The sequence below is a fragment of the Buteo buteo genome, chromosome 12 (assembly GCF_964188355.1).
Source record: "Buteo buteo chromosome 12, bButBut1.hap1.1, whole genome shotgun sequence".
In the NCBI taxonomy this organism is placed as follows: domain Eukaryota; kingdom Metazoa; phylum Chordata; class Aves; order Accipitriformes; family Accipitridae; genus Buteo; species Buteo buteo.
In genome coordinates, this window is record NC_134182.1 from 4,202,308 (window position 1) to 4,227,865 (window position 25,558).

Consider the following 25,558-nt stretch of genomic DNA (forward strand, 5'->3'; position numbering starts at 1 on the left):
TCTGGCTAAATGGATTTGTTGGTATTAAATGTTCTGCTTTTTCTGTGATTTTTTTTTTTTTTCTAGACAACTCATTTTTAGATTGTGGGGAATGGCAAATATACTGCTGACCGCCCAAAAAGAGCCTGAGCAATACCAAACTGAATTTTAAAAGTCTGAGACATCTCCCATGTTGTTAAATCTTTTCGACTGTAGTTAAGCAAGTGAAATGTACTGTCATATAAATACAGCATAGTAGGTGATTTCTTCTACCGTATATCTTACAATGCATTATTTTTACAGAAAATAGGAAGATAATAAAAAGTCTTTGAAACGTCCCTTGCAATGGCTGTGTACCTTGCATGGTGTGAAGGAATCCCAGTCTCAGTCAAAGCATTTTGTTGCTACTGAAACCTAAATAATGAAGAGGAACATGTTCACATGTGAGCTGGTGATTCAGCCCTGCTAAACAGAGTTCTTATCGCATCCTACCAAGCACCTATTGTCAGTCCTCATGTACTTTTATTTTCTTGTTCTCCAGTCAGTATAGAGCTCCAGAGAAGAGGAGAACTGGGTTTCTTCTGTAAAAGCCTTGAGGAAACAGGAGGCAGAGCTTCTTATTAAAATAAAAAATACCAAAGCACTGAGGCATTTTTTAAAGCAGAAAAGGTCAGATGAGCAACTTATCTTCTTTCGCAAGGCTTCTGTTTGTCTTAAATGGGCCGGTAATTTGTCAGGTATGGTTCAGTTGTTAGCCAGAAGGAAGTGGAATACTTTTTATATTACTTGTAATAATTTTTATGATTATTTTTGTGATTCTGCACCTATCATTACAATCTATTGTTTTACCTCAGGCCTGTTCGAGTCTATTTGCAACCAAAAATTTTCAGAAGAATAAGATATCCAGGAACAAGTGCCATCCAGTTTGCAATCTGACCATTTATCCAAGGTTTCATTCCAAAGATGTGCACAGTTACCTTGCCATTAAAATCCAATAAGCTATCACACTATCACTGAATTAAATCTGTATCACAAATTTTACTTCCTACAGCTGACCTCAGCCTGGGAAACAGCATTTTTGCACCATTTCCAAAAATGGCAGCGGGGAGTCTTTTGGCATAGCTCAACTTTCCTGGTCACTGCCAGCATAAGGGATGTAATCAGGACAGGTTGCACTGCAGTAATTACCCCTTGATTCACCAGAAGAACTCCTGAGCTCTAAATTACACCAGAGCCTGAGCCATCTCTTTGCCATCCTGCAGATTAAGGAAGGAAAAAAAAATAAAATATTCTGGACCAGAAGGAGATGCAGTCTGGTGTGTTGATAACAGAAAACTGGCCATTTTTATTTTGCAGTTCTGTGGCTGGAAGTAGACGTTAATTGTATACAGGAAAGATCAAATAGGGTTTTCTCCAAGATATGGAAGATTTCTTCATGTCTGTGGTCTCCAGCTCCTGCTAATAAGTATGTGTCTGCTGGTGGCTTAATTTTAATCTCTGTAATTTACATCAGGTCAAGACAGCATCGTGTTCTGCTGCTGAAGTCGTGCCATATTTCTTAGGAACTTTTTAGCTGTCTTCTCTATATCAGTCGCTTTTTACCCCCTCTTTTCTTCACCGAGTTAAAAGCTTCCATTAAATCTCTGTCAGTAATTAGTGATGTCAGAGGTCCAATAGCCAATGGCGGATGGGCCCTGCCTTCTAACATCCAGGGAATGGTGACAGCAGGAGGCACAAGACTACCGTTACAGATACAAACGTCAGCCTCAGATGTCTGTTCCTTCCTGACGTTGGTTGGCTTGGCAGCAGCTCATTGGTGGGGTCTGTTTTCTTAACCGATATCCACCTTATTTTTAAAACCTATCAGTAATCTAGGAAGAAGTTTGCTGTGAATTTTTCACTTGTCCATTCTTCGCTTCACCATGGCTTGAAATATCTTGACTTTCAAATTATTTTTCAGAGAGATCTCACAGAATGATGCCTTGGAGGTCATAGAAGCAAATGTGTTTTCCAGCCTTCCCAAACTACATGAAATGTAAGTAATGAGCAATCTAAATTCAAAGGGGACAATTATAGAGATTCGTTATAGGCAAGTATCAAAGGTGTTGCAGTTTGGTTCAGGTAAGCTCTGAAGAATTCATAGCGATAAAGGAACATTTGAAATCTCCCTTTGTCTTTTCGATCTTCTTATCTAACTGTCCCTTTCTTTCCCTGGTCAGCCTGAAACTTATCCTCAAACCATTGCTGATATCAAAAGGTAGTGGGGTCTGCCGGTCTGTGGTAGGCTGCTCTTTGAAATTGTGCAGATCTTCTACTGTCAAAAAGAAAATCTCAGCGTATAGTACTACTCCATCATGAGGCAACCACAGATATTTTAAGATCAATACATTGATATATTTCCTCTGATGTTTCATTTTCTCTTTGCAGAAGAATTGAGAAGGCCAACAACCTTGTGTACATTGATCAAGATGCCTTCCAACACCTTCCGAGCCTCAGATATTTGTAAGATCTTTTGCTCTTTGCAAGTACTATAGTCGTTTTGAATGATACGGATGTGTTTCTGTCCAACCTGTGCTGAGCACTTTGGTAATAAGACAGTATAATGCCCTCTCTCCCCCTGCTTGTTGCACATTGTCAATCCAAGTTTTCATCCCCAGGCCTGCACACAGTCCTCAGAAAAGCTGAAGATAATATCCTCCACAGAGTATTCACACACATAAGATCCTTGAGCCTTTCTAAGCAACAGGTTGAAACCAAGTGATGAGAAAAGGAGCTGGGCCTTTTTTCTGTCTATAAAAACAACTTCAGTTGAAATTCTTACCGAGAGCTTTGGGACAAAATCTCTCTCATCTGTCTTTGCTATGGCTCTGCCTTCTGCTATACTTCATACACATGGTATTAAGCATTCAAATTCTCTTGTCTTTAGCAATGGCAGTGCTATAGCAATGGTTTTCAGTAACGCTTGATGTGAGATGATTAAAACCTTAGAATACAAACATATTGGTGTATGGTATAACTTTATTTCATTAGCCAGCCTCATCAAGAATGCTGCTTGCACAACTGTGGTTGCCGCATCTGCTCCCATGGGATTGCCATCAAAATTCAGTGATAATTGAATCCATCCTTAAAATAAACTGTTACCCAAAAATATTTTCACAGCTTTTAGCATGTGAGCTTACCATGACTAATAATCTCTCCTCTGCATAAAACCCCAATGAAGTCCAATGAACTCTGTTTAACAGTAATTGTTTTTAATGGCCATAACTTAATAAGCTCCCATGGTGTTCTTCGCTGAACAACAGCATATAGACCCAGCAGGATATTAGCTTAACTTTTGTATGTCCATCCACCTGAGCACGTATACCTAACCTTGTTTTCCTTACTTACACAAGAAGCCTGATCATGATTTCTACATTTGAGTACATAAGAGTAAGCGCTTAATTGTCTGGTTAGACATTTCTTCAAGATGGGATGAAATCAGGTAAGTGGTCTAATAAGCATAGCTCCCAGGAAGCTAATGAATGCTTAAGGTCTCTGAAAATCACTAGCATCTGACAGGTTCTGAGCTCAAAAATGCCAAGAGGCATTGGTTCGAATTTGAACTTTAAGACTGGAGGTTTAAGGTTTGGACTTTAAGAGATAAGGTGTATTTAGCACTACACAAACCATTATAGTTTAAGCCCTTATTGAACTGGAATACATGGTTAGAGTTGCCATAGAATTGTCATTCTCCCCAGTATTTTTACCAATACCTGCTTTATAAAATTCACCAGGCAACTTGATAAACTTTAACTTCTTTATGTCCATAACTGAAACACAGATTTTTCTCTTGGTAGTACACAAACTAAGCTTTAAATTTGCATGCTCACGAGAAGAAATCATATGCCTTTTTCCTTTGTTTTCAAGCCTGGGTGCTTCGGTGGTGACTGCTGTCTTTGAGTAATTCTGGCTACCTATGAATGAAAACACAGTATTTGTATATCCCATGTAAAATCCCCAGAGCAAGGTGCTATGGGCAGTACAGTTGTCAGGTGTACAGATGGTTAGAAAGAATGGGAGCACATTTATCTCACACAAAATTGACGAACAACAAGAAGAAATGTGAACACAGTAATGAGCACACTAATTTCAGTGATTTTTTAAATGAGGGACACACAAACTATGGGTCATGAGGAAAAAGTAAATCCCCACTTTAAATATCTGAAGTAGTGGAAGTTTTTCTCTTGACTTCGGTGGGTGCTCCCTCTTTTGAACATTTGTCTTTCCACGCTCCCATTCACATTGGCTCAAACATTCAGACACACTACCTGTATAAAAATTCAGCTGCAGCAGCTCTACTCTGACCTATAGAAGGAACAGGTTAAAAATACAGAGGATTGCTTGTCTAACTGACCATTCCCCACTCCTCTTTAGCTACTTCTACTCACTGGCTGAAATCAGAGGAAAGTATATTTTGTGTACTTTTTAAGGTATTGTCTCTTGTGGGCACACAGGACTGGAAGAGATTCCCCAGCCTACTGTATCCCATTTCTTACTGACTCCACATCATGTACCCCATTAATTAAGGGCTTTATTGAAATTTTTGATGCTCTCCACTGTTCCCTGCTGTCTCTCTTTTTTCCAGGGGAGGCCTTTCCAGAAACTCAATGATTTTCACTAGCTGTGGAACATTCATATGCTTTTTTGTCTGTCAGCTTGGGTACAAATATATTTCCCACTCACCCCTCTGCCTTTGTCTCCTGCGTCATCATTACTAGTATGGCGAAAACAATAAGGAGAGAAAAATGCTAAAAAGAATGCAGTGCTAAAAAAAAATGCAATGCTGAAATACTCTAAACCTCTAAAGAGAAATGCAACCTTAACTTTCTCACCAGTCGTTTAGAAGCAGTGAAGAGAATTGTTAATTGGTCTTCTTGGATATATGCCAAAGAGACAGATTGCTTCAAAATGGTAACTTATTGACCTTTTCATGGGTACAAGATTATTTATCTGGCTCTCATTAGGGAGAGCTGTGGCATTGTCTGTTTAATAATGTAGTGATGGCTTTTCAAACCTATTTTCTTTCCAAAATTAGTTCTCGTGTGTAATCTGTGTCCTTTGGTTCTTTTTTACAGTAGATGTGTCGACGTCCTGTATTAAGCAATCTCAGCTTAAAATAGAAAGTTTTAAATGTAACACTTCCTTCAGATCAATTTTGAGGGCATACAGCTGGATTGCTGGAGAGCAGGGGAAATCTAGGTCACAAAAGCATGCATTTTATCTGCGAAATAGTTTGCATTGTGGAGAGCAGAGCCCAGCTCCAAAGTCTTGTATCTGCTTGTACCTGCCTGATTTTATTCCGTGGAGGACCTGACACGCACGTACCTGGCATGCTTCCTAAACCCAAACCTCTATTTGCTTCAGATGCAGCGAAGCCCACAGGATCACTGACCCTTTGCATGGAGTTGGCTCTTCAATAAAAAGCAGCGATGCTCCATTCCTTCCTTTTGCATGGCAGCCTCACGGTTAAAGACTTTGCCCCAGAAGTGGGTGTTGTGGATTATAAGCTCAGCTTAGCCTGCAAGGCTGGGACACGTGAGCCAGAGGAGTCTCTTGCTGGAGTCAGGCTCACACGCAGTATAAAGTAACCAGCGTGATTAAGGGACACAAAAATAACGCTTCCTGAGTGATGTTGTATTTATCTCTGCCTACCTTGGGTTTGCAATTTAGTAAATACCCACAATAAGTTGATGAGGTAAACTGCGTCCCCAGTTTTGTCAGAGTAGCTCCTACCAATCTGGTGTAAAGAAGAGCAGGCGTGCTGCTATATCTAGATATAAGCAGCCAGAATCTTCCAGGAATTAGTTTCTGAAAGATTTTTTTTTTTTTTTTCCTCTACTGATCATGGTGCTATGTTTTCTTAAGTGCTGACTCCAGTAAGCCTTTTCAGAAAGACAATTAATGCTTTGGAAAGCAGCCATCAGCCGTCTGAAAAACAGGTTCTTACTGAGCTGTTTATGCATGGTAAGGGGGGACTCAGTTGTAACACAGATTAAAGAGGACACTTGTTTAAAGTGAGGCTGCTTAGGATGTATACGTTATATGGTAAATATATTGACAAAACTGTCCTGCAGGAAAGATATTCAGTAAATTGGATTATCTACATCCTAACAAGATTATCCACTTAAAGGCCTCTGGAGATTTGCTGGTTGAATAAAAAGAGAGGGAAGATCTAGGCTGCAGTCTAGCTAAACATTTTTTTAGTTCTTTTTCTGCAATTAATTAAAAGAACATCCTCTCCTACTCCCAATCACCGTTCTGTGCCTATGTGCAATCAGTGCTTTGGGCCACCTGTAGATTTACTTTAATATATAATGATTTGTCAAAGATGCTTTCTTCTTAATCTCATGCTGTTTGGTTGACACCACTACAAATTGAGCCCTGAACACTTTGGGATTACTGGAAAGCTCAGGGCTGTGGCATCACCAAAGGCTTTGAACACATTTTTTCTCACATGTATGGTGAAAGACCTGCTAACCAGTGTGGCATTTTGGTATGTTGGGAGTAAGTTGCCATTGGGAGCAGTGTTTGAATAGCATATGTTAGAGTACCATCGTCTTTCATTACTGCAACACGAGGATTGAGATTTTCTTGGGAAAGAAAGTACTGTAGAAAAGAAAGCTTCTCATGTCTTCTCCTCTGTCCTGCAATAACCACACACTAACTGGCAACAGTTTGCTTCTTCATTTACCTACTAAATGAAATGCATGCCATAATTCGTATATAGCAAGTGGCTCTTAAAAACAATTGCATGAATTTTTAGCATATGACTCAGTTAAAATTAAAGGCAGCTTTCAACTAAAACCCTGTGCATCTCCCATAATTTAGAGAGTGTTCTTTAAAATACTGTAAGGGGGGGGTTACACGTTCTTCTTCTATTGCTTCTAATTTTTTCGGCTAACTCCTTTTACAAAGTGGAAGTGGAGAAGTACTTTAAATAATAAGGGCCTTGTGAAATCCACCTGCTTCATTAATCATGCTTCCTATTTAACTATATGTAATGCTTTTTCAAAGGTATTTTTGTAGAGCTTTCTTGGTCACATGTGACAGCTGTTATTTTTAAGCTAATGCAATGTCAGACCACTCTGACTCCTGAGATGGAACAGTCATGACATTTCAGCAACTTTCCTAAATTGGCTTCTTGAATATTCACTATACTTCTTTGATTTTTTCCTGCGTATAATGCATTGCTTTTTGTTATGAGACAGATAACAAGTTGGCTTTTCAACATCTGAGGATATCCAGATACCACCTCAGGGAGCTCAGAGCAGTACTTACGCAAGTGAATGACTATTTTATGGACTTATGTGTCACCCTGAGTGCCCAAATGTAGGATTTGGTTGTCACATGGAGGTGTTCAGTTTCAGTTCACATTATGAAACCTGGAAGGTTGCAACTCTCCTGAAATAATCTGGGTTCATAATAAACATCAAATGAATGCTGTTACTTTTTTGCAGTCTCAACCAGTGCTTTTCATCACCACTCATTTCCAGTTTCAGGAATGAATCTGGAAAAAAAAAATTACATTCAGTAATGAAAGAATATTGTTCTGTTTAAGTGCCAGGATAAAAAATACCTTCTACGTACTAGTAAGACACTCCTTGAGGCGCCAGTATTCTCAGTGAAAGGTTACTTTCTCTACCATCTCAAGTATTAAAAATACAAAGATATAACTAAACATTCAAGAACCCAAATTTTCTCTTTGTTAGGTAGACTCAAAATGAGACATTTTGGTGACTGGGAAAAACTCCCAGCCGGTCAAAGCCCAACCTCGTCCAGGTCTTCCTCCCTCCTTCCAGCCATCAGCAGCCACCAGCCATCTCCTGCTGCATGGCAATATCATGTTTGTCCTGCCCTTGCTACTGCTCTGGATAACAAAATTTGCTTAAATTAGATGTGGGGCAGCTCTGTGGATACCTGTGACCATGTTTCCTAGCTGGCTGTGGGCACGGGGTTGTCCTTCAGAGTCAGTATTTCTGGGATGGTGTTTCATGGACAGGAACTGCAACGCAGAGGCCGGTGATGCTCAACGTGGTGGGAGGGTGGAGGTGGTTAAATATGGAAGCTCAGGCCCATTTCCAGTCACATAAACTGCTGAAACGTTTCCATGTGTTCAGCTCCTCACTATTGGAAGTGCTGGGAAATAAAGCGTCCTAATTCTCTCTTACTTTCATGAAATAATGTTCTTTCCAGTGAAATTAATGTATTCTCTGTTGAGTAGAAGGTTAAAATTGTGGTGAGTTGATACTTTTGTCTTAAAAGAGCTACTATGAAAATAATTCTCTGTCAGCTCAGTGGATTTCTTAGAATATGGTTGGGAAATTAATACCGACAGCTTTCTGAGATCATCAGGAGGGACCGTGTAACTATCCAAGGTAGGGTTTGTCCCTTGAGTTTAGTGGGGCAGAATTCAGCTCGTGCTTTAGAGAATAACCTTTTTACGTTACGATGTCAAGTTTCATAAGAGCAAACACCCTGTTTGTGGCTAAACTATGCCTTTTGTGGCTACCATTTCAAGCCCAGTGTTCTTTCTTCCTTCTTAATTATTGCTATGTACCCAGAGCAGAGCAAATAATCTTCATCTGTGCTCTCCTCCTTAGGTTAATATCAAACACTGGCCTTCGGTTTTTACCTGCTCTCCATAAGGTGCACTCTTTCCAGAAAGTTTTACTGTAAGTTTTAATGTCTGCTTTTCACTTTTTAAAAGCTCTTTTTGAATGTTCTCCTGTTCCAACAAAACCTTTCAAGACGTGATTCCCCTTGTGTTCGCTTATTAACTTCACGGTAGTGTTTTGGGTTGTAATTTTGTAGGCATTGATGATAATGTGGCACTAAAGGTCTCAGTTGTCTCTAGATCTTCCTTCTACAAAGCGTTATAACTTGCACTTTTACAGAACGCTCTTTTTTTAACTGTGCTATGATTGTGGGCCTGGATGGCCCAGAGGACTGATAACAGCCTTTTACTCCTCTTTCACCAGTTGAAATCCAAACCAGGCTGGTGGCAGGGGAAATTTCTTGCCACCTGGTGACAGTTCTCTGGCTCCATGGGAAGAGTTGCTGATCTCGGAGCTGTTTTCTGTGGAGAGGCGGTCACATCACAGAGAAAAAAAAAATTTTAAAAACCCAGAGAAATATCTCTACCATGCTCTTTTTTTCACTGGAATTAGAACTGTCCAGAGAATGAAATATTTTTTCCTATGGAAAATTCCAGTGCCTAATGGGGGAAAAAATATTTGTGTAAAATTTTGTGTGTGTCATGGTTTAACCCCAGCTGGCAACTAAGCACCACACAGCTGCTTGCTTGCTCCTCTCCACCCAGTAGGATGGGGGAGAGAATGGAAAAAAAAGTAAAACTTGTGGGTTGAGTTAAAGACAGTTTAATAGGACAGAAAAGGAAGAAAATAATGGTTAATAATAATATATAGTAATAATAAAGAATTGGAATATACAAAACAAGTGATGCTCAGTGCAATTGCTCACCACTCACAACTGATGCCCAGTTAGTTCCTGAGCAGCAATCCCTCCCAGGCCAACTCCCCCCAGTTTATATACTGGGCATGATGTCACACGGTATGGAATATCCCTTTGGCCAGTTTGGATCAGCTGTCCTGGCTGTGTCCCCTCCCAACTCCTTGTGCCCCTCCAGCCTTCTTGCTGGCTGGGCACGAGAAGCTGAAAAATCCTTGACTTGGTCTAAACACTACTTAGCAACAACTGAAAACATCAGTGTGTTATCAACATTCTTATACTAAATCCAAAACACAACACTATACCAGCTACTAGGAAGAAAATTAACTCTATCCCAGCTGAAACCAGGACAGTGTGAAAGCAAGCTTTTTGTTTTCTGTAAAAGCACCTTTTTTCTGTAAAAAAAATGCATATCACAAAAAGCTTGATTTTTTTTTTCACTGAAAAAGACCATAACATGAATTTTTCAATCAGTTCTTAGTATAATTGAAAGCAGAAAACCCAGGAAATGAGCAACTATTTCTTCTCTTCCTTTGGACAAGATATACTGTTAATGCACAGGCAAAGTTCTGCATGTTCAAATCTTTGATTAGAAGATTTCAAGCTGCAGAAACATTGATCCTGCAATTGTCTTAGTAGTGGCCATTAATATAAATAAAAATGCATAGAAAACATAGAGGGGGATGCCTGAATATAGTATACACACATATAAGATAAGAAATAAATTTCTGTAACACACTTGACATACGTAATTCTGAGAACTGCAATTCAGGGCTCCCTGAACCCATCAAGCAAATGCAACGGATACAGAGCTACAGAGCATTCCTCCCGTACAGCTTTATGTTGATCATCGGTCTTAACTAGACTTGAATTATTGTGTCCTGCTGAGCAAGAGTTAATTTTCTTTCAAGATGAAACTCCTCCCTTTCCTGTGAGAATAAGCAGGCCCTGATACTGCTTGAGTCCCAAACTAGACCTTGGTTCAAACCCTGGCCCCACTGAGGTCAGTGAGGAAATTCCCGTTGGCTTCAGTTGTGCCAATGTTTAAGTCCAAAGATAGGTCTTAATGGGTCACTGATGTTTATAAAGGGCTCGTGCAGGTCCTTAGCAGAGGGATACACTTCACTTGTGTGGGTGCTGCGCTCCCTCCCTATTCCTACCTCTACTGACCTCAGTTTGCAGAATGAGGCCTCTGTGTAAGTGTCACTTAACGCCGAGTTGCGGTCGTGCTCAACTGTCAGCATGAGATAATTTTGGAACCGCGCTTAATTTCAAGCTTTGCAGATAATTAATTTCATTCCGTGCTTTCCAACAGAAACAGCATGAAAACAACCATATACCCAGCCTAAATTATGAGTAATACTATTTAACTACTTTGCAGTCTATTTTGAGCAAGCAACAGAACGTATATCTGCCATTCCTTTTTCCGTATCAGTCGAAACTGCTGAAAGACTGAAATGCCTACTTGTCAGTTCAACAAACTGCATTGACAGGGGTCCCACGTCTTAAGTTCTTAAGCGCAGACAAAGCTTATAAGCAACCCTGTTGACATCAGCAGGGGAATGACTCGTGGGCTGGTAGGTACCCTGCTGAATCAGGCCAAAAAGGCTAATGGCTTTTCCTTCTTCTGGTTGGGAGGCTGCGAGAAGGGGTGGCCTCGCAGCCCCTCAGCTTGCAGTTTCTGGGTAGTACGTTTGCTGGAGGAACTGTTTCGTCTGCCTCAGAGTTATGAGACCTGAGCTTTTATGCATTTTAATGACTTCAGCCTATTGGGGAGGAAAGTATGGGGGTGTTGGAAATGTTTTGCTCCAGCCTTTTTTACCTTTATCCTCTGCAGACAAAATGTCTTAATAACTTAAGTCGTTACCCTCTGCTTCTAATACTTCCTCACATTGAACATAAGGAAAAATACTGCGTTTGAAATAGCGTATCGTATTGAAAGGCTCACAGAGGTACAAAAAGATGTAGTTTCTATTGTATTTTATTTTTCAGAGATATTCAAGACAATATCAATATACGTACCATTGAAAGAAATTCGTTCACGGGCCTGAGTTCTGAAAGTGTGATTCTGTGAGTAAGACATAGCAAATTTATTATTCTCCTTGTTAGTTCATTTCTTTTCCAGAATAGGGTCAAGGGAACTAGGGGATGGGCACTATTTCATACGCTTCCAAATTCAATTTGAGGTTTTAGATTTCTCCCCTACCCCTGAAATCTCTGTATTCTGTTTCCCTGCCATGAAAAATGAATGCTTTTGTGGTTTTTTGTTGTATTCTAGTCCTGCTCTTTACTTTAGAGGCACAGCACAGAGCAAATTTAGTAATTACTGATGCCAAAGTTAAACATACTCCACCTACAACAACAGTTCTACGTGATACAAATTGTGTTCAAAAGGATGGCGTGACTCATAAATATTTACATTCAGACAAATCATTCAAAGATGTTTATTACTTGGGCAAAATACATGTAGATGTTGTGGAAATGCGGTATATTTGTACACAATGTTAATGCATTGATACAGGCCGGTTCACAATGCAGTTCAAGCTGCACGGTTAGATGACTCTCCATTTGACTTGAACAGTCATGTATTTTAATGAATTACTTGGCTTCCTTGATCCTTTCTGTTGGTATATCAAAACGTACTGTTTGCTTGCTAACAAGCTGCCTTCCTTTCACCTAGCCAGTGGCCAGACTGGAAAAATTCCCCACTGTGTGTGCAGTTTACCTTGCATACTGAAGTAGACAAGCAAGATCTGATTGACTGATTGGGCTCACGTTGATTTTGGTGGGAGCAAGGTCAGACCATCAATATTTGAATAGAGGCCAGTAACAAGTCACTTAGCTGTTATCTCTCCTTTTTCCCCATCAGTTATGCGCAACCTGTATCTACAAGTTCCCTGAAGTTTTAAACACACATACAGGTTTCTCAAATATATATTCAAGTAATGATACCCCAAATGCACTGGTTTATCTTTTCTCCTGTGATGATAATATTTGTTGCTGAGGTGGGACTTTGTTTTTTCAGAGCACTGTGCAAAAGTACTGTATTGGTTTCCATAATACCACTAAGGAGTAAGATAAAAATCCCAGATTTTTACTGTGATTTGACATCTCTGTGCCACTTGAGCAGCATGAAATTGGCTTCCCCCCTCTCACCAGGACATCCCATCGCTTATATGATTACTGCCAGGGTATCAAAGGATGGTCCTCTCTGAGGACTTAAGGCTAGTGGCTTGCAAGCAAAATTGGCCTGGGGGGTGATCATGTCCTCTTCCAGCTGCTTCGCCTTCCCTCCCAAAACAGCCCCATGGCCACGGGCTTCCCCGCGCCCACCGGTGTGTGCAGGAGCAGCAAGGGCTGTGCAAGTCCTGACTCCGCTGCAGCTCTCCCTAGGGACAGAGGTCCTGCGTGTGCTCTTTGAGAGTCCTTGATGAGGCTTTCCTTGTGCTGTGATGAACTTACCTCATTTTAGACTCTCATCTGCTGGTTTTCCATACAAAACTGAAGTCACTATGCAATGTAATAGAACGTTACTGTTATAGCAACATCGTTTTGTGAAGCCAGGCATGTCAAGATGGCATTAAAAACACCCAGGACCCACTGAACCCCCACATTCTAGGGAGACACAATTTTAGCAGGTTTAGCTGTGGCAAGCTTCAAGCCAGTAATTTGGATTGCATCTGATATTATGCTATGCGTGGGCTCGGCACAGACTGGAACTGTGGATACATTTGGTAAAAAAGTGCTAGAAATTTATGGAAGAAATTCACCTTGCTTCCAGGTCTGTACGCCACTTAGAGCCTAAGATAGAGCTTTTCTGCCCTGAAATAGGGTGTAAATAGTACCCCAGGGGCAGTGGCCTCCTGCACCGGCTGAATTTTAAAGTGTGTTTTAAAAATACCACTATAGCCATGAAATGCTGAGTAAAAGCCCATATGTCCAAGCTCTGGATCTCTGCCTCCATTGTCACTTGTTGCTAATGTAAGAGTTAGTGGAGTCAGTAAGGATGCTGGTTGAAGCGAGGGAAGAATTTGTCTCAGCAGAAACTTGTCCATATGTAGTATAATGACGTCTTGGGATTTAGGTAATTTTTTTTTTTTCTTTCTCTTTTTACTACTTGAATGCAATTAGCCAGGTGACAGGAGTGATACACATCCAGTCCACACTGTATGGCAACAGTGACTCTGATTTTACGACCTTAGTATCTCATTGCGTTAGCATCCTGTTCGGTGAGAGAACGCAGTAAGTGCTAATACTGTGATTAAAAGCATCTATATCAGCCTGGCAGCTACGAATGGATAAGATCAATGTAACATAATAAATGTTTTACATGCTATAAGCAGGGACACGTCTCTCCTCTGTGCCTGCTCACTCATGTCTAATAGCGCTTGCAAGTGAAGGGGACGGTGACAGTTCTCCTGATCCGACCTGACAGACATTATAGACACGGAGCTGTGTACATCTGCCTGTCACGGTCAAAAGGGTAATCCTTTCAGCCAGACCCATAACTGATTTTCATGCTGACCTTAGCTCACCACCTCAGACCTTAGATAAGAGGGTCACTTGCATGCTCAGCTTTCAGTGTGAATTAGAAACCAAACGCCCAGGTTTGCTGACAGTTTAATTAAATCAGGCCATTTTTGCCATCAATCAGACCTGTCATTGCCTGTTGGAGAGGGCGTGAGTTGCAAAGTGACGTTTAAAGCAAGATGAAGGATTGCACCGTAAAGATGATAAATATAACTGACCCAAATGTAAATTTTTAGGACCGTGAAGGGAAGAGAGGGAAGGACGTTAAACGTTAATTAGTTAATGCGCTACAGTAAAAACTTGGCGGAAAGCCCCAGGAGCTTTGATTCCCAGGTTCACTACCTGTGTCTCCTCTTGGGGGAGGGAACCCGGGGAGGTGGGACTGGGGCAGCAGAGCAGACAGGGAACGTAATCTGTCGAGGCAGAAGATGAAGGAGGAATCCAGCTGCTTCCCGGGCGGTTTGGCACCACCGCCAACCCCCCCGGTGACGGTCAGCCTCCCTCCTCCGCCTGCCCCACAGAGGACGTGGGAGCACTGCAGACAGTGGTCTTTTTTCCTAAAAACCGGTAAAGGTTAAGCCGTGGCCCAGTGTTTCAAAAGCATCTTGAAAAAAAGTAAAACTAAGTGACACTGACAGCACCAGCAGGAAAGATCCTGGTCTCACCCCTCCTGGCATTAGCCTGGAAGAGCCTCACTGACTCCGCTGCAGCCTTGAGCAGCGCCAGCATCTTCATCAGCTCTGCCCTTGCCTCAGAAACTTACTTTAGCTATCGTCTCTGACGGCAGCGCTCGTCTGCCCTATTCATGTCTGCACTTTCCAAAGCTTTCCTCCAACTATTGGGATCTCACCAGCTAGTTTCACCGTTTGAATATCCATTTAATAATTTTATTTGTTTGAGATCCCTTTGCGCTGATTTGAATTACATACATTTCAGTTATGAAGCATGAATAAGAACACAACTCTTTTTTTTTTTTTTTTTCCTCTGTTGCAGATGGCTGAATAAAAATGGGATTCGGGAAATTGAGAACCATGCGTTTAATGGAACCTACCTGGATGAGCTGTAACTATTTCCGTTGTTTACTATTCTGAAAAGCAATCATTAGAAGGTAGTAACTGCTGCAAGCTATTTTTTTAATCTCAGATTGTTTTAGCATAAATATTGTTGTGTTTTTCAGAAATCTAAGTGATAATCACAACCTAGAAAAATTACCAAATGAGGTCTTCCAAGGAGCCAATGGGCCCGTTGTTTTGTAAGTAATACTCAGATATTATTTTTCTCATTATTAATTCCCTAGAAAAGAACAGAGAACAACACATGAATGCCAGTCTGGATTTCAACATCTCACAAATCTTGGAGTTCAGAACTGGAAGTGTAGTTCTGAATATAAAAAAAAAAAACTGGGAGCCATAACTGAATTTTCAGTCTAGATCCATGTTTTCACTTTGTCCTCAAGTTTGTGGGACTGTTTGGATCCAGGGATTTAGATCCAGATTCCTCTCCACAGTTGATTAAGCTGTGTAAGAAAGTAGTTCTGCTTTGTTTTTTCCAGAGAAAAAATGCTGTTATCTTTTTGTTTGAGCAAAATCGAGAATAGGTGAGTGGGTCCTCAGTGCTTAAATCTGAATTGCTTACCACTGAAGATCTGCCCCTGCATTTCTGAAGATAAAATCCCTGCCCTACAGGGATATGGATTGTCCCATCCCCTGTAGAGATAGGTATGAGATATAGCTCACACAGTTACAGCAGGATGTCTCTGGTGGGCGATAAGCTGGAAAGCAGGATCCCAGCAGTAGACAGACAATTCAGCAGTAAGATGCTCATGGATCTCAGTCTCCACTACCTCAAGCCACAGTTTGCCATGGGTCTGAAAATGCCTGTGAGCGTGCACAACTGCTTGCACTTCTGAGCACAAGCCACAACACATAAGAGCTGCAACAGAGACATGGGAGTCCTTTTTTTTTTTTTGTCTCACCAATTCATCAGAGCCTTTCTGTCTTCCCATCTATGCTGGATGTCTGGAGACAACTAGGAGTCACCCCGAAAGGGTGAAAAGGGGTCACTGGAGCTGTTGGAAGATTTTAACACAGAGGTCAGAATGGTTAGAAATCTAAAAAAGAGAGAGAAAAATGTCTGGTTAATCTTAAGTTCAGATCAGAGCTCTTCTGAAGGCCTTTTTTCCACGTTGTGATGGTCAGTGCACTTATGATATAGAGAGCCATCATATGGGCTACTGCATTCTGCTCCACTGCCATCAGTTCCTCAAAGCACCTTCCTTCTTTGGAAAAGACTGTCAGTGGAGCACCTTTTCAGCAGTAATATCATAGCCGTCTCTTTGGAAAAGCTTTGTTTTCTGTAGCAAAAAGTAAATGCATTTTCTCTGCAAGTTGTAGCTGATACAATCATATTCTGGAGGTTTATGAAATTGATTTGGCTGTAGTTCAGATTCATTTGATAGTTCAATTTCTAACACCAAGTTATTTGTGTAAGAAGTTTTCTGTTCCATTATCAATACATCCACTATTCTATGGATGGGAAATTACCTTTTTACCCTGACTGAGATCATGAAAGAAGAGCCTTCTTACTCATCTGTCACTGTAGTGTACACCAGGAATGCGTTTTCACTTGTGGAAATGATTGACCCATAATCATATCTTTGCTGAGACAAATAGTGTTGTTGCAATCAAATCTGTGTTGCAGACTGCCATGTTTTATTAGAATGAATGTCAGGATGTTTTAACTCTTGATGTCCCTGAACCAGTGTTCTACAATCAATTAATACCAACTTCTATTTTATAATTCATCTTATTAAAATAATGTGAAAGAAACACAAATAGTAATGTCAGAAAGCACCAGTCTCAGCCCTTTTACAGGCTACACACTTTCATGAATCAATTCCTCTCTCAGGCTTACAGCTCTTAACTGAATTAGAATATCTCTTTTGGAAAGACATCAAGTTTTGAGTTAAAGGATTTCAGCACTGACAGTAGGCAAGTAAATCAAATGGCTAATTACTCCCACACCTATACATATTCCTTCTCTACAGAAATGCACTGTATTTCCAACTTGGAGTTTCATAGCTTCAATTTTCAGCCTTGTTGTTTCATTTAATCATCTTCTGGTGCTCCAGAGAAGTCCTTAGGAGTTCTCTGGCTAAATTCTGACTCGGATGTGGTCCATCCTATCCTTGCAATTTGTCTTCAGTGGGAAACTCACATTACGGGGGCCACAGGAGAGCTCCAGTAGATCCCCAGCTCGACAGCTGAGTCCCTGAAGCACAGCCAGAGATCAGTTTAGATACAAGCACAGAAAAAAATGTTCTCACCGATCAGTCTACACCTCTCTGATCCCTGCTCCACCAGCCTTTTCATGCTATTTCTGTATGTGCCTTTCAAACCTCATCAGCTGGTCAGTGTTTTTGCTAATCCAACAGAGACTCCCAGTGGGAAAGGGAAGTGATTGGAAGAGAAGTCAGATTCATTTTGCTCCTCCTGCACTGGCTGCTGTCAAAGTTGATGACTAGCAGCCAAGTAGTAATAATACAAGAACACGTATTGCAGTCACCGAAGTTTTCTGGTTTGATTTCCTACTGCCACTTTATTGTCTTGTTCATCATGGTTATTTAATTTATCAAGCCTCTAACTAGAGATCAACATCCCAAAGAATCTCTGCACTGAGGTCTGTGTGTGGTGACTCAGTGGAGTAAGTTGCTAAAACACACGCACAATGTCTGTGTTTACTTGTCAGGGGTGTATTAATAACTATCTGTAACAGACACACCAACAAACCCCGCAGGAATACGCAAAGCACTTTCCCTAACACTCTTCTGTTTATGTACGATAATGAGCACAAAAAGAAAAAATTTTAAAAGAAGAAGAAACTATTTTAATGGAAAAATATTTCATATTTATGAAATTATTTAAAGATGCCCAGAGATCCGGTAACATTTTAGCTATTTTTAAGTCTAGGTGATATTCATATTACTTGTTATTTCCACCCAGTGTAATAACGGTTTGGACTCGGTAAAGATTTTTAGCTAACAAGCCCGAGAAAACATTTTCCATGCTCTTGTTCAGAATTATGAGCCCTTGTGAAGTTTCACAGGCTCTTAATGATGCCATGAGTGCTGCTGTCTGTGGATTTAGGCAGAAAACTGCTGTTTAGTCGTTGAGTCATGAGCACATACTCTAGGTGACAGTTTTCATTAGGCAGCGTACTAAGGGCAATAGTCTGTCCACGAAACAATCGAGGTTGCTCGTTGCAACCTAATTACCTCTCCGAGTGTCTAAGCCAGAAATCGATAGCCTAAAATTTCTCGTCAGCTGCTGCTTTTAGCTCCTGCGAGAAAAGGGTCGGGCCCCGAAGGACCTCAGGACCACAGCGTGACTTCTCTCACCCTGACCTGCAGAAGTTTCTGACTCTACTGGTCTGCCTTGCCCTCCCAGTAGCAGTCATGGCCCCAGGTCAGGGTAGAGGACTGGGGGCTGCGTTTGCTCCTCTGCTGCCACCGCTCACGGTCCGGTTGCTGACGGTGGTACATTCCTTCAGAACCTGGTTGAAAAGCCTCAGCTGGGGGGCACAGCGTGGACACAAAGAGCATCTTTACCCGCCGCCGATTTTACTAACTGCTTTATTAGCTGCCTGTGAATTTGTTAGGCTTGGCCACCCTAAGCTAAAGACCGTGAGTTCAAACAGCCAGTTCCTGGTATTAATTTTGTTTCTTAGAATGGAAAACAGAGGTGCAAATGTGCGCATGGTACATAGCAGCTGTCTAAACTTTATTACATGCTGCTAAAACCTGGTCTCCCCCTCACATGGCATCACTCTGCTGCATTAATACGATAATAAAAACAATTTGTGCATGTTAGGTAGTAGAGATCAAATAACATGTTGTCCTGACATCATACTGTTATGGATGAATTGGAAACTGTACCTTGGAGGGGGCATGGAGAAAATTACGAACGTTGTCAGTCCAATTCCTTGATTAGGGAAAATTCCTTTCTTTTGTCAGAGAATAAAGAGCAGAGCAGCCTCAGCCAGCACTGCATCCTGGATCAGTCTCAATCCATAAGAGCCCAGGGGCTAAGGGAGGACAGGGTAATTTTGTGCACTTCACTTTTACTGTTGCTCTTAAGAGAAAGGAGTGGGCTTTCCTGCTGCCAGGAGCTGAGGGACACAGTTTGTGCCCTAGTGAAGAAAATGGGGGGACATTTTGCCCGAGCTGTTACACACTAGTGCCATGGGGATGTGTTCCTGAGTGTTGCTTAGCCTGGAGATGGAGCACCCTTGGTCCTCCTTCCCTTTCCCCACCTGCATGGCACAAGTCAAGATTTAGTGTTTGCACAATGTATTTCCTTTAAAAGCCCCCGCTAATGCTTTCTTTAATACATTTATAGCTGCTGCTTCCACCTTCGCCTTCGATAGCCTGTCCCACACAGTTAATTGCCTTCCACACAAATACATCTCTCCTAACCTCCTGTAATCTTGACCCTTTCTTCGCTTCAGTCTGTGCTCTCTTTGGTTTTTAAACCTCTGGAAATGTTTTGTTAGTTTCGTTCCTCACAGTTTGAAACGCATCACCCCTGTCTGTCTTTAATCTCTTTTTCTTCCTAATGAGTACAAAACCTGATATCCCCAACCTTTCCTCACATCTGTACCCTCATGTGAGCTTCTCTCTTTGTGTTTATTCCCTTTTCCGCAGTAGCCTTCCCATGATGTAATGTTCATGTAGCAAACTTCTGTTATGAGTTCATCAGCCTTTTTTATCCTGTAACAGTATTCTGGGATGATTGTTGCATTTATCGGGTATTTACTAAACCCAGTATCATATGGCACTAATGGTTTATGTCCCTGTTAATGCTTACCCAGAGGGTTATGGGATTTTTTTTTCTTTTTTCTCAGACCGAGCTAACATCACTTGATTTTTGTTTGCAATGGATATTAGCTCAGGTTTTCTGGAGGAACACCTAATTTATCCCTGGATCCTCTTTTCAGTGTAGATTTCCAGCTGATCTCTTTTCAGACACTACTCTGAGATTGAATAGGACAGCCTAAAACACATATCCACTGTCAAGCAGAAGTAAATTTGCTTTTTACTGAGATTTCCATATGTTTTCTTAAAGGGATATTTCAAGGACAAGAATCAGCTTCCTGCCAAGTCATGGATTAGAACTCATTAAGAAGCTAAGAGCAAGGTCTACATACAATTTAAAAAAGCTTCCTGATTTAAGCAAATTTAGGTCTTTGATTGAGGCAAATTTCACCTACCCTAGCCATTGCTGTGCCTTTACAAACTGGAAAAGACAAAAGTAAGTGATTTCATTTGTTTTACTTTTTGGTGCTTCTCAGCAGTTCATAGTGAATTAAATAAACTTCCTCAAAATCTGGATAGAAAAGGTGTCTCCAGTGCAGGTAAGTAAATGGATAGAAAGAAATAAAAACACAATACATACAGGTTTATGCATGCTCTACAGTGCACTGCCTCTCTATTACAGGGGAGTAATAAATTTTGATAGCTGTGTTAGCATCAGCATTTTCCCCAGCTGCGGCTCTAGCCCCCACGTGTCAGGTCCATCTTCCACCGGGACCTGCTGTCCTGGATGAGCCTGGAGCCACGCTGAAGACATTCAATGGGAAAAGTTTGATAACTTTTCGGGAGGTAGCTGGAGGGAAAGCTGTGTTTGCAGAGAAGCTGGTCAGTACTTGGCTGTTGATTCAGGAAGGTAATGGGACTGCTGGGTGGTCTTAAATTCTTGTCTCAGAAAGCTACACTGATGTTGGAACACTGTCCAACCAAGCACCACAGGTACGTTGTCTCTCGAGTCTACATAAACAACGTTTTTGGACATGATTTCTGAAATGGTTAACCTACAGCAGACCCCTCTCGCCCAAATCAATGGGGGGGGGTGGGAGCGTGCGGTGTCTTTTTAGACTCCCAAAGTAATTTTCCATGCTTGTTTTAATTTTCCACTAGCAAGTTGCAGCAAGACTTCAGGTATCAATGATTCTCATTAAGTATTTTCAGATGCTCAGATAGACTTTAAATGTACACGGTAACTAATGAACCTCCTGTATTTGTGCCACTGGAAAACATGAGGAACTGGTACCTACGGAAACCCCTGTTATTGTTCAAAGTTCTTCCTTTACTGGATGTCCTCAAAGGCTTGGAACTTGCCATGGCAGAAAAAAAATATTTGTAGATTGTTGTTATAATTTAAGACATTGTCTTTAGAAGTTGCCTAAAACTTCAAAGAAAAGTTAAACCATGCTGAGTAAGCATAAACTAGTAGTAGCTTCTATTTTAATACTTATAAAAGTAATTTTTTTTTACTTTTAGCATTGTTACCAGGGAATGAAAGATAACTGATCTTGCTTGTGCCGATAGCTAATAAATATCACCTACATGTGTTTGCAAAACTGTCTGTATAAGGAGTGCAAGTCTGGTGGTGGAGACTGCAGTGATAAGGGAAGTATCTGACAGAATCCATCCACTATTGCCCATTTTTGATCCCAAATGCTAGACTTCTCATTAGGATGGTTTATCAGCAGGAGACATCTTCACATACTTCTGCAGGCTTATGCAGCCACAGTGCGTAGTAGCTTGCTAAGTAGAAATGCGTCCGGTCCTTCCAGCACTGGTGGCAAAGTGGTATTTGCCAATAAGTCCACTGGAAGCCTGTTTAGTCCTGAATCTGCAAAGAGACCTTGATATCACTGTGATCCATATTTTTGAATCTTGGTTGCTTGGGCCAAATTAGGACCCAAATCCGAGAATCCACACCTTAAATTAGGCAACTGGACTTTTCAAAAACAAAGTAAGAGTTACTATTGAAGAAAAGCGACAGGAGGAAATGGCCCTGACCTTGTGGTGAGCTCTCAGTATCTAGTCCCTCTCACTTGGGCTTTAAATAACGTCCACGTCATGCTTGCCCCAGGGAATTGAAGCCAACAGCACTCACTTCCCCCTTAGTATAGCCCCACTTTTGGGAGCCTCTGCCCTGGCAGGTAAGAAGCCAAGGAGGACAGAGACAACCTTTCCCACAGCCTGGGCAAGTGTAATTTTGCAAAGAAATGCCAACAAACTGTGCAGAGCTCGCGTAACCCAAGTGTGGGTGGCCAGCGAGCTGGGCTGGAGCATCACATGGCGGTGGGGCTGCTTCTGGAGCAAGACTGGTCACAACTTCACAGTCCCCTATAGTATCAGATGTCATGCAATGGTAAGAAATAGTATGCAAGTTGGAGACGCTCTCCTTTACGATATATGATATGTGATTACTTCAGTGAACGTGCATGTATCACCCTGGTCAACAGAACAAAGTTGAATGTGTTTATATATGTCTTTAATAGTTACCAGATGTATCTTTTACAAAATATTAAGCATAAATGCAAAATTATTAGAACCAATTATTTAGATCAACCCTTCCTGTTAACTGCTTTAAAAGGTAATTAAAAATGGTAATTTCTTTCATACAGTCATGTGTCTTGTACTGAAATTGGTGGGAGACTGATATCCTCTCTCCAGCTTAAAGTGAGAAAATGGATGAGGTTTTTTTCAGTTTGAATACTGAAGGTATTACCATACACTTCGGCAGAGATTAGTCACACATACAGTAGCTACACCCGCTTTCATTTCAAAGCAGTTTTCCTGACAGCTGGCACAAGCTGCGTGTGCACTGAAGAATGCTCAGGTTGTTTAAGAGTTATTAATAGTTTGCAGTGCTTGAATACACAACATGTATTATTTCTCTGGGGAGAGCTGTGCTCGGTTCAGTGCAGCGGGCATTACTTGTCGTGGCGACAACCGCGATGTGACCCGACTCGCCGTGCACCTTCACAGGAGACGGTCGTTCTCCCGTGGCCGTTTGGGTCTCAGAATATCTCCAGGTAGTCCAGGGAGGATAAAAAGGATGCCCCGTCACCCCCAGAGGTGCATTTCTAAGGATCATGGCAGCATTTGGTGTTCACGTGGGAAACCTGGGAAGGAATTAAGACAGGGATGCGTGGCCCCTTTCTGGCTGCCCCATTTATGTAAGATTTCCCCTCTTTGAGACTTTTGCAGCACTCGAGAACCTTGGATAAAATAATTTGCCATAGTGGATCATGCTCGATCACCTCTCCCAAATCTGACTGCACTAGCGAACAGGCTCTGTTGTGATAACAAAAAGCTTAAACCTGTTACAGCAGCAGTGCTTTCTAAATTTTGGAGGATGTCGCATCAAGCACAGCTCCGCCAGACAGAGACGCAAATTAAAACGCAGGCAATTTCGATTATTTTTTTTTGCCAATCCAAGAAGGATTATATGATAAATATTAATCTGTAGATTTATCATACTGGAATATTATGATGCTGGCCTAACAGAAGGTAAATCACTCTCTTAGGAAAAGCCCAGTGCAAGTATGTTGAACTCCCCTCACGTTTTTCTGTGACTGGAAAATAATATCCTTGAAGTGCGGATAGGGCAGAGGCTGGATGTTAAAATCCTCAACTTGACATAGACTATAATGAACTTCAGCAAGTTTTTGGCTTTCTTTGACATAAAGATCCCCTTCTGCCTAAAAGAATGACATTGATACGACTCTGTCCTTACACTTGATCATTATTCTTTGGAGGAGCTGTCACTTGAAATCCTACTTTAAAAAGCATGGCAGCGTCAGGAGTTGTGTTTGGGCCTCGTCTCATGAGAACGTAATATCAGTTGCTCACAACTCACTTGATGTCACTTTTCAATGAGGATGATTGGTTTGAGACAGGGCTTAATGCAGAACCTAGGTCGGGACTGTTTATTCTGCCAAGCGTGTTTCTCAGCGCACAAGATCCTGCTGTCACCGGATCCAGACAGAGTGCATAAAATAACCACTTGTACAAAGGTAGTAATTTTTGTCTATTTTTGTCGGAGCACTCTGCCAGTTTTAATGTTATTCTTTAAGTTGTTCTTTCTCTAGCTTGTTTTTCAGAGGGTTTACATGGGCAAAGCTACGTTAAGCAGTAACAGAGTGTTACAAATAGACTGAATAAATGACCTGTGTTACGATACCTACCATCTCAAAAGGAAGCAAAGACCCATCCCTTACCAAAAACTGTTTTAGCAGCTTGTTGCTCTGAATGCACTGTACAGCCCAAAGGGCAAATATCCCAGGGCAAAGAACCGGTAAGCAGTCAGTACCAGAGGACGGCTCTTCTTTCCCTCAGGAGTTTGCATCTCCCCATCTTACTGCTCACGATTCGGGTAACCAGCCGGGAGACTCCTCGCCACCCATCCTCGGAGCAAACACAGCAGCTAACACCACGGGACCTTGGTTTTATTTGGGACCGCCGGCTGCAAAATAATTCAGGAATGAATAAATTGTAATAATCAGAAATATTTAGTTAGCCTTACATAGCAGTCTTGTCAGGGGATAGATTTCGCTCCAGGCAGTACCTCCATAATTTAGGAAAAGGTTTATTTTTAACTCATAGCTGAGAAATGATTGGATAAAAACATTTCCCTCAGTTCATTTACAAAGAAGCACCAACTGAAGTAGCTTTCAGTGCCCTCAAGTGCCTGTTGCACTAAAAACTGAGGGACTTTCTTTCCCGTTATTGCTCCTTGGAAGCATATAATCCCTTTCACTAGAGAACTGTTGATATATGGATCAATACACTGGACCCCTCACTCATCCTTATGCGAGTAGAACACAGGGGAGCAAAATGTAATGCCTTGTTATTGCTGTTGTGACCTCCATAGTGCATATTTGACCTCACAGAAAATCAGTTTTCTGCCTCAGTTGACAGGCAAGATAAAAAATATTGATAATAGTAAAGGATGTTCAGAACCTCATAGGAAATGTCCCTCACCTTCTGGTACTCGGCCTTCATTAGTTTTCCTTTCTTGCAGACCTTTTAAACTCCATTTTTGGAAAATGTAGTGAGTGCACAAAGTCAAAGGGTAAAATTAGGTTACAAAAAAGAATTCTCCCTTTTAAGCTGCTACCAATTGTTTTAAAATTTCAACCTAACTTGCCTAGAAAGCTCTTCTTTCAACTGTACTGCAAGTCAGGGTAGAAGATAAGCTGGCACCCTATCCTAGAAATTATACACCTAAATTTCTGTCTAGGCTGTAGACGAAAGTAAGCAGAGCTGAACTGTGTTGGTTTTGCAACACATTTTCCACTGGTTTATTCGCTAATCCAGATTAGGTCCGGATCCATTTTATGCAAAACTGTGGATGCAAGTTTCTGGGGTAGCAAACTTCAAAGGTGGCCTAGGAGAAGCAATTGTTAAAGTCTGACCCTTTATTTCGTGTTGATACGCCTTGATATTTCTTAGCTTGATGGAGGTGATCATCTTTTTATCATCTCAGCCAAAACTTTTGTTTCTTCCATTGGTCTAGGCAGGGAGAAGACAGGCATGGAGTTAATACTTTAGGAAATAAAGCCAAACACAAAACTGTCAAAAAATACTATTTTTACCTTCAAAGTCATTTTTTCTTGAAACTCTTTTCCTTTATTTACCTTTTATCTTGAAAATTCTCAAAATGTTTAAAAAAGACTTTCTGGCAGAAAC

At 41.2% G+C, this 25,558-nt stretch overlaps 1 protein-coding gene across 2 annotated transcripts in view; it reads left to right on the forward strand.

Annotated features, from left to right (window-relative positions):
• FSHR (follicle stimulating hormone receptor) overlaps positions 1 to 25,558 on the forward strand; it is an 80,575-nt gene that overhangs the window by 52,626 nt on the left and 2,391 nt on the right. Inside the window, exons 3-9 of one of the 2 annotated variants that reach the window (XM_075042001.1) lie at positions 1,940 to 2,014; positions 2,407 to 2,481; positions 8,619 to 8,690; positions 11,479 to 11,556; positions 15,010 to 15,078; positions 15,194 to 15,268; positions 20,139 to 20,324. In XM_075042001.1, the coding sequence (XP_074898102.1) occupies positions 1,940 to 2,014; positions 2,407 to 2,481; positions 8,619 to 8,690; positions 11,479 to 11,556; positions 15,010 to 15,078; positions 15,194 to 15,268; positions 20,139 to 20,324 (630 nt within the window). The remainder of the gene's footprint in view (positions 1 to 1,939; positions 2,015 to 2,406; positions 2,482 to 8,618; positions 8,691 to 11,478; positions 11,557 to 15,009; positions 15,079 to 15,193; positions 15,269 to 20,138; positions 20,325 to 25,558) is intronic. The other variant, XM_075042002.1, reaches the window with a different exon arrangement.